Source organism: Anastrepha obliqua, chromosome 3 (assembly GCF_027943255.1).
Source record: "Anastrepha obliqua isolate idAnaObli1 chromosome 3, idAnaObli1_1.0, whole genome shotgun sequence".
NCBI classification, from domain to species: Eukaryota; Metazoa; Arthropoda; class Insecta; order Diptera; family Tephritidae; genus Anastrepha; species Anastrepha obliqua.
Window position 1 is genome coordinate 73,259,021 of NC_072894.1, and position 10,247 is coordinate 73,269,267.

General features: G+C 36.0%; 1 protein-coding gene across 1 annotated transcript in view; it reads left to right on the plus strand.

The window, feature by feature from the left end:
- The window catches only part of LOC129241643 (heparan sulfate 2-O-sulfotransferase pipe-like), an 86,430-nt gene extending 82,011 nt beyond the window's left edge, over nt 1-4,419 (plus strand). Inside the window, exons 4-6 of the mRNA XM_054878080.1 lie at nt 590-1,149; nt 1,232-1,386; nt 3,467-4,419. Coding sequence (XP_054734055.1) covers nt 590-1,149; nt 1,232-1,386; nt 3,467-3,648 — 897 coding nt within the window. The 3' untranslated portion in view covers nt 3,649-4,419. The remainder of the gene's footprint in view (nt 1-589; nt 1,150-1,231; nt 1,387-3,466) is intronic.
- Nucleotides 4,420-10,247: the final 5,828 nt, after the last annotated feature.

Genomic DNA, 10,247 nt, shown 5'->3' on the forward strand with positions numbered 1-10,247 from the left:
CCGGTTCTTTTCTTCTGACACAGACTGTATTTATAATTTCTAATGAAATTGTGAACTTCTCTCGTAATATCTTAAGTCGACTTTACACTTTGTTAATATCAAGCACTAAATTATCTTGCTCGATTGCTGTAGTTAATCATAAAATAATCTGAAAGATCAAAATTCATTCAGCGGAAAGCAAAGACGGTTGAAGTCAAATAAGTTGCTTACCCAAAAGACTTCAGAAATATTTTAAAAGTTATATGCACATATATATTCAGTATTGGTTATGCAATATATCATATATAGTACATGTAAGTAGAGCACAAAATATCTTAGTCATTTGAAAAAAGTTGATATCTTGTAAATTTTATATTAAGTTAATAATGTAAGTTTTTCTAACGCCATAAGTCGCAAATTTTTTTGTCACTTAATATTAGATTTTGAGACTCGGTTAAGTGTTAATGATGATATGCCGTAACTGAATTGAAATCGACTTAATGACACTATGAAATAATTGAAATGGAAGGATAATTTATTGAAAAATTTTTCTTACAGTATTTTTTATATTTTTCACGTATATTCTATCCCTATTATTTTTTATCAACAGATGCAATTGCTAAACGCGCAGGAATTGAATAATACGAGAAAAGCAGAGTTGGATTTAGTTTTCTTTAACCGAGTACCAAAAGTTGGTAGTCAAACATTTATGGAACTACTACGTCGTCTTTCGGAGCGCAATAATTTTCAATTTCATCGAGATGCTGTACAAAAAGTCGAGACAATTCGTTTGGCCGACGATCAACAACAAGAACTGGCCGAGGTGATAACTGACTTGCCAGAACCTTCGGTTTTCATCAAGCATGTTTGCTATACAAACTTTACCAAATACAATTTACCCACACCGATTTATGTGAATGTTGTAAGAGATCCAATTGAGCGTGTGATAAGTTGGTTTTACTATGTGCGAGCGCCTTGGTATTTTGTTGAACGCAAAGCTGCTTTTCCCGACTTACCACTACCGCATCCGGCATGGCTGAAGAAAGATTTCGAAACTTGTGTGCTATCGGGCGATCAGGAATGCACCTATACCCAGGGTGTGACGGTTGAGGGCATCGGCGATCATCGCCGACAGAGTCTATTCTTTTGTGGTCATGCATATGAGTGCACGTAAGCATGAAAACTACAAAAATACAAATACTGAGTTTCATATTTTGTATACAAATAATATTGTTGGGTATAATATTTGCAGACCTTTTAATACGATTGGCGCACTGGAGCGCGCAAAATTCGCCGTTGAAAGCCAGTATGCTGTTGTTGGCGTTTTAGAAGATATGAATACTACCTTATCGGTGTTTGAAAAATATATACCACGATTCTTTGAAGGAGTACGAGAGATATACCAAAGTAAGTGTATTGATTTGATTTGATTGTTATGGTTAGATAGGAAGTGCTAGATATGAAATCTACTAATTACTTTCCCTAAATGTACGATAAGATCCCAACATTTTTATAAGATTACTTCCAACCGCTTTTTCGGTTATACAAAATTTACGGTATTCTAGTGTTGAGCTAGAAAGTTTAGGCAATCCAGACTTATCGATGTAGAACTTCTGCGGGATCGGTGGAAAAACGCAGTCAGAAGAGCTCCGCTAAACCTCGATTACCGATATGTGGATTTGTAGGTACATTGATTGTAGATGACCAGGGCGACGCGAAATATTTCTCAGCACTTTCTTGTCCCGCATGCAAGTAACAAGCTAATGAAATGTGTTCACGTTTTACAAACGCATATAAAGTTTAAGTTATATTTTTTGGAGAATATTTTACAGTAAATTTCATACCGGCCAGGTAAGGTTTTGCGAACAGCCAGCAGTAGCTGGGAGCCTCATCTGGTGAATACGGTGGATGTGGGGGCATTTCGAAGCTCAATTCATGAGTTTTGCCAAAACTTTGAGCAGGCGCGGCATTCATTTTGAACAGAGCTTTCTCATAGTCACATGCTCATGCAATATAAAACCAATACGTCCTTTTGATATCTTTAAGATGTATGCTACTTTTCGATCATTTAAAACGATTTCGTGGATTTTTTTATGTTTTCTGGTGTTAGCGCCTCATTTGGCCGTCCACTACGTTGTGCATCATCGGTGTCTCTACGACCACGTTTGAATCAGCAAACCAACCCCCATAACACTTTTCAAGCAATTGCTTCGCTTTAACGGTATTTTTTCCCATCAATAAGCAGTGTGAAATTAAAACACAAAATTCGTTTTGAACCATTGTTTTCAAAATAACAGAAGTGCCTTCATTCTTAGCACAATACCTCACGAACTAATGAATAGAATATAATGACATTTTAACATCTGTCATATTAAGGATAGTATAGGGTGGGCCATGTAAAATTTGCTTTTTGAATCGGCTATAAAAATAAAACTAATTAATATTTTTTTAAACTTTTTTTTTTATTTTGAAGATTGAACATTGTCATTTATGAGTGAAAAATAATATCGTTCAAATGACTGCCACGACTGGCTTTACAGTAGGCCATTCGATCAACCCAATTTTAAGCACATTTTCGATTGTTTGGGCTCCAATTTCATGAATGGCAACTTCGATTTCGTATTTTAAAGAATCAATCGTCTCTGGATGGTTCGCATAGTATTTGTCCTTAACGGCTCCCCACAAAAAATAGTCCAACCGGCTTAAATCTCAGCTCCGAGGCGGCCAATTGATATCGGAATTTCGGCTGATTATTCGGTTTTCAAAAATGGTAGCCAAAAGTTCGAGTGTAACTTTGACGGTGTGATAAGTTGCACCGTCCTGTTGAAACCAAATGTCGTCCATGTCCTCCTCTTCAATTTTTGGAAACAACTCGTTGAGCATGTCACGGTAACGCTCGCCATTTACTGTAACCGCGGCTCCTCGCTCATTTTTGAAAAAAAAAAAAAAATGGCCCGATGAAGCCGCCAGACCAAAAACCGCACCAAACAGTGACTCGTTGTGGATGCATTTGCTTCTCTACAGTAACGTGTGGATTTTCTGAGCCCCAAATCCGACAATTTTGCTTATTGACGTAGCCACCGATGTGAAAATCAGAAAAGAAGAAGAAGACTCACCGCTTTGGAAATAGGTTTTCAATATTTCCCAATTTTGTTCAAGCGTATAGCGTCCCATTTCGTAAATGTCATACCTTTAAGTAAATTATGAACACATTTGACATTTCATTTGTGTTACCATTCTCAAAAAAATAGGTGGTTCAAGAAGCAAAACGGAAAAAGAAGTGAATGCAGTAAAACTAGTGTTAACTATGTGTTAGGCCTGGGACTTTTCAGATTTAGTTCAGACTTTAATTTTTAAGTTCTGCTAGGGAAATATAGGTGTCAGGATAAAAATGTATTCAATGAAATTTAACTTATATGTATATTTTGGATTCATTAGCAAATAAAATTAATAATTTTTGTTGGATCATTGTTTTTTATTTCCATAGGTAGCGCCGAGTACTTAACAAAGATCAACAAGAATAACTTCAAACCACCAGTGAGCGAAAAAGTGAAAGACATTGTGAGACATAATTTTACAAACGAAATCGAGTTCTACCAATTCTGTCTTCAACGGCTACACAAACAATTTCTCGCTACGCATATTCCACAGAAAATTTTGGCGCCTTAAAAACAATTAAATGGACGAGGATGATTTGTTGTTATTGCATTGTTGTACACTTTATATTGTGCATAGCTGAATGTCAGATTTCCAGTGAGATTTCGCAACGACAGAAAGAACAAATTTTGATCAATTTACATGGCTGGATTTTATGAAGTTTTGTGTGTTAATTTTCATTTATTTGTTTACATAAATTACCAGTATTATAGTAAATTTAGTACTAAATTTCGAATTCATTATTTTTCATGCATACGTTACATTAAAAATAAATCATAAATTTATCCTATTCAGAGGCAGTATGTAAAGGTACTTAAAGCGTTTACTATACAAGGTATAATCTTCCACAATTAACACATATGGACATACATATGTGCTTTGTTAAAAAAAAATTGATGCAAAATTTCTAGTCACAACTCATATATACATACATATACATAAATGTATACATAGCTATGAAAAATACTCGTGCGTGGTTTAGTTGTCCGATTAAAGCTATTTTGAAAGCCTTAGACGAGAGAGTTTTTATTCAAGTAAAAGTGGACAGTTGTTTATGTTACGTAGCATATGTATGTGAAATGTGATTTTTAACTAATTAAAAACAATATCTAAATATAAATATATGTATGTACATCTTTACATATGCATATCAGCAGATGCAAATTTACGTGTCTGTGAACTTTTGACAAAACCACTTATTTTATTTGGCTTCAGCAGTTTTTCTTTTAGGTCAATAAATTCTTCTCTTAAATAAGTTTTTTTTTAAGACTCCACATATATGTATGTATGCTATTATGTCAATATGAGGTATCATTGGTGAAAAAATATCCATACATATATGCATATGAATTTTGGAAAAGTCTAAAATATCGCACTTGTTACGTTAAAGCGTAACAACTCAAAATCTGAACATTTTCAGTAGAGACGAAAAACTGTTTCCGTAAATATTCATAATATAGGTATTACAAGGGAAAAAATATGTAAATGCACGAAAATATCATTAAAAACAATATAACGGTTGTTTCATTCTTATTTGTTTAGTAGTTGCGCTAAAATAACAAATTTTTGAGTGGTTACTCTTTTCCTTTTCTTTTTGAGTTGTTACGCTTTACGTAACAAGTGCGATATGTTTACAGCGCTAAATTGCTTGTATTACAGATATATGCACATACCTAATTCTTTGTATGTATATGCAGTATGTAAAATACCTGTTGGTATTGGTAAATGTTTTGAGTTCAGTTATGTGCAAATCAGTTGAAAATTAAAACAAAAGTTCTATAAATATTAACATAATGAATATGATTTCCAAAAAAAAAAAACAAAGGCAAAATATGTTAAAACATAGACATACAAATACGTCGCATACTCATTTTATATTTTCACAATTATTTATATACACATCCAGTTAACATATCGATCAATAATTCTTTAAGCGAGGGCGGTATCGGCAGACATGGCACATTTGTAAATTTTTTTATTGTAATTCCTGCTTCTTTACGTTAATAACCAATTAATTAAATGCTGTTATATTATTGTATTTAAACAAAACAAAAAAATGCATTTTTAAAAACTGTGCGGTAAGTATTTAATAAGCCTTCCATACTACATACAATACTCGTACTACCATGCGGATTTAAGCACTTACCAAAGCATCGACTGGTTTTACATACCTATATATACATATGTCTGATGACAATTGTATTATTAAATAAATAACATTGAATAGTCTTTTATTTTAAATTTTCAAGAAATTTATTTAATATTGATATCTATTTACCTTATCTACAAGAAATATATTTATTGAATCCGTTTCCACGGTAGCTACTTTTGGGTTTGGTGCCGCTAGCATGTTTAAGCACAAACACCAGCCAAAACACTGGTCAAATCCCATACAAATATCATAACATAAATACATTTCAAACCTATTTTTCACAACCTGTTTATGACGGGTTTGCATGCAAGGATGTTTGTATCTTATGGAAACATGACAACAATGTTTTGCAGTTGAGACAATTTAATTGGTTGCCGGCGTCTAAAATGTATACATCTAAATATACATATACTTTATATATTGTATAAGAATCATCTCTACATCGTAATACGTACACATAAAACAATTTATTCTCCTGTATCCTTTTTTCTAAATTTAGTATTATGCTGTCACCTCACTATCTTCTCTTCTTCTTGGTGGGCGCGTTAACCGCTTAAGCTATTTTGGTCAAGTTTAACCAAACGAGCCAATTTCTTTCTCATGCTAACCGAATCCAGTTGAACACACAAAGCGAAGTCAAGTTCTTCTCCACCTTTTCTTCTGCTACTACTAACTGGTACCGGAACGAAATTGCAAGGACCGCCTCACCGGATGTTGCAATCGTCCAAACCGTCATGTATAAAGTGTTGGTATTGTTCAACGAGAGCGATCTGTACTATTTAGTCTAAAGTAACACTTCTTGGAATGATATATTCTTCACTGGATTTCAAGACTGCATTATTATTGGTGCGAACGCTGGTTCCTAAATAAACGAAGTATCTTAGAACTTCACATCATAACTTTCAATAGTGGCGTGGGTGCCGATACGCGAATGCGCCAACTGTTTGTTTGATAACACAATTATTTACTTCGTCTAATAGCCCTCTTTCACCATGATATCCATTCGCTTTCCTCCTTTATGCAACTTAGAAAAAACAGAACTAACAGAACGCGGTTGTTATGACCGATGATGTTAATTTACTGGTATACGCCTGCAATTGCATGCTCTTGTGATAAATGGTGCCTGAGCGGTTAAGCTCTGTTGCTTACAGAATCTTTTTCAGTATCATATTAAAGAAATCACGGATCATAGAGTCACCTTGTCTGAAAAATCAGTTGGTATCAAGCGACTCGAGGACGGCCTTCCCAATTCTAATGGAGCTGCTGCTCAACGTCCTTTTGCACAGCCGTATTAGTTTTTCAGGAATATGAATTCAATCATCGCGGCATACATGTAGGTAACTCCTTTTCATGCGGCTTTAAAATCGACGAAAAGATGGTGTGTGTGTCAATTGTGTATTTTCCAAGTCTAAAGTCACGTTGATTAGGTCTAGGCAGTTGGTTGACGGTGCGCTTCAGTCTTTCGCACAATACGCTCGATTGATTCTTGTACGCGATATCTGGAATAATAATTCCGCAGTAATTGACATAGATTACAGCATAATTCTTCTTATGGATTGAGAAGATCACACTTAAATTCCAATCGAGCCTGCATTAATCCGATTATATTTTGCATAGGAGCTGATGGAGCCTTATTGTTCTCCATCACGTTTGAATAGTGGGAGACCCTCGACCCCCACGCCCTTGTTCTTCTTTAGCCGCGTTATTGCTATTCGCACCTAGTCATGGTCGGCTAACGGAACGACAGTCCCTTCAACAACGACTGGGGCATTGGGATCCCCATACTTTCTGTGACATGAGCAGTTTTCACTATTTAGTAAGCTCGAGAAGTGTTTCCTTCATAGCCTAAATGTGTTATGGACATCAGCCACCAGATCCCTGCCTTTCTTTTTACAGGAAAGTGTCCTTTTCTTGAATCCTCTGTAAGCCGCCTAACTTTTTGATAACATTTTCGGTTACCGTCTCTCGTTCCTTCTTCCGGTTAATATCTCTGTGTTTTGATAATGTGTTAATACCTCTTTTCCTTTATTAACTACTGGTAGCGATTGCACATGACTCTCGTTGCGCTCGATCGCTGCGAGGCCCTATGGTAGCGTTCTTTCCTTCTGCGGCAGCGTGATATTCCTTACTGCATTAATTGTCTTTTCGGACTCGCCAAAATCCGATTTTTCCTTCGGTGGTGGTGCGTAGCTAGCGAGTTGCATCGTGCATTTCGGCTTGTTGGGCAGAATCTGCTGGCTATCTGTCAGACGTAGGTTTTTTGCGCACACAGGCGTGTACGGATTTTAGCAGCACTATAATGATCCGAGTCGATGTTGGGTCTTCGTATCATACGTACATCTTTTTAACGATTTTTTTAACGATTCTTAGATATTGTTTAGCCTTATACAATTGCATCTATTGGGTATGGGAATAAGTTTCCACCCTCGTAAAAGAGGCGTCGCTGCTAATATCATTTTTGTGTTCGCTTTAGTAATATACTGGTGATTTGAAGGTGTATATGTGAGGTCTCGATCGCAGTAGTTGACACTCGTTTGAAGCGTAGATCATTTTTTATCTCATATCAAAAATATCTACGTTCGCCTTGAAAAACTAGGAAAAACAGTATTGCTTCATTATTACCTTTTAAAGAAAAGTGCAGCTGAAACTTATCGTATGTATATTCCAATGGCACATACTTCACATAATAGCATATATTATTTAATGGTTTAATTGTTTAAATAATGCCTAACTTTGGCTAAGAAAAGACGGAAACTTATTCCCATACCCAATAGTATATAATTTGATAATTTAACTTATTTTAAGAAGCATTTTACAATATAATTGCTATTCGCTCTCCAGAAGGTTTACCGTTGTGCACTTTAATCGTCTTCGTACGTACGTTTAAAATACTGGAAGCGTGTCTACCATCTAACGCAAAATAATCGACCTGGTTTCTTTTTTTTCGATAAGAAACAGCCACGTAGCTTGATGAATTTCTTTGTGCTGCACTATGGTGCTGCAGACTACCATGTTTCTTGCCCCGCAATGTCAGACAGCCCCAGTCCATTAACGGATGTGTCGACGTAAAGGCAAAATGTTCCCACTGTGGACAGAAAGAATTTGGCATTGAAGTGGGCATTCTGGCTCCCAAACGGGTGTTTGGAAGCTACCCAGAGGATACTTGGGCGAAGTTGTGAGTTCCTTCAACTGAATGCAGAAAAATTGTCCAGACCACTTCCAAGTGAATGGCGATCTTCCCCCTTGGGTGACCTTCTACATACGGCACCATCCTCCCCCTCACTATCTATTATTTTGAGATAAAATTACAAAATGAACACAATAACCTTGCAAACGCAGGAATTTCGGGACTACATTCGAAATGTTCAGGGATCAAAAATGTAAACATTATATTGTAGAATTGGGACGGCCGATGAAGCGATAGCTTACGGAGCGACTGGTTGCCTTATTTTCAATTTACATAAGTAATAAATTTTCAGTTCCATAGCTCATGGGATTATAGTGGCCAGGGAAGAGGGTAAAATGGAAAGCTCGGAAAGCTGTTGGTAAGAGCTTGATCATAGGTTAGGTTAGGTTGAAGCGGTTGTCTTGTGGGACACACTCGGGCTCATAGCCCCTTGTGATGCCGCGTGGGGAGCTTTTCCCTATCTATCCTAAAATCAGTGTGTGCTTTTCAAAAATTTTAGAATATCTCTGATTTCTGCAGAACTGCGATCTTCCATCTCATTAAAAAATTGTTTACCTAGAGTAGTAAACCTCGTCCTCATCCAGACAACATCTACAGAAGCCATGTGCTTGCCCACCCATCCTTTGGGCGTGCCTACCTATTAGGCAGTGCCCCGTTATGACTGAAATCAGTGTGCTAAGACTGTGTTTATTTTGGCTTAGCATAGATCCTGTGCGTTTAGCATTGAGAGTCGGCCATAGTTGACGGGCTATTTCGCAGGTGGTTTCATTATGCCATCTTTCGTTTGCTTTCCTTACGATTTCTTCAAGGATGAGTAGCTTACATATTTGTAAGGGTATCCTTATGACATTGTCTATGTATTCATCGGTCAATTTGATGCCGAGTCTCGCCAGGAACCCATGTTACCTTTAGGTGAAATGACTCAGCCATCTCGTTAAGGGATGTGCGCCATTTCACGGCTGCGTTGGAGGTTGCCGACTGTTTTGTGAGACTGTTTTGAGCCTGATCATAAGGTGCAAGCAAATCATAATTAAATATATTTTAAATTTGATTTATTTATTACCTAAATTTTCAGAATACACAATAATGCTCGGCGTAAGGACAAAAAACGTCGAATGATCGGAAAAGTAACGCATAATGGCTATACATACTATATGCACCTGTTATGAAGAAGTTCTCATAAACAACATCTCCCGTTCGGAGGCGGTATAAAACTGCATTGTATTGAACAACATCAAAATGAACACCACGAAGTGGAAGATAAGCACGGCTAATATTTATGCTGTAGTAACAATATATATTTATATATGTACACATACAATATATGTATGTAAATGAATTTATCATTTATGAATAACTCAAAATATTCTAAATTATATTTGTTGGAATTAATCGCTTATTATTTAGCGATACATATCCATGTATTTATCTGCAAAGCATATATATGTATATGAACATATTCACATATATACTTACCTCAGATTATTTACACTTTGTTGTTATCTTTGCGCATTACTGCAGAGGTTGCCATGCAAAATGTTTCTCATAAAAAATATAAATAAAAAACATAAAATAATGTCATATTAAACACATTGAAAGCTCCAATAGATTTTTAACTTAATTAACGGTAGTATACAAATGTATATAATTTTTCGTGGCCGTGTGTACCCAAAATGATGCCAAGAAAAATCATTTCCATCTCTAAAGGGTGTTAAATGATCCCGATCTTTTGGCGAATTAAGTTAGATACTTCAACGAGAATGTGCCAAGACT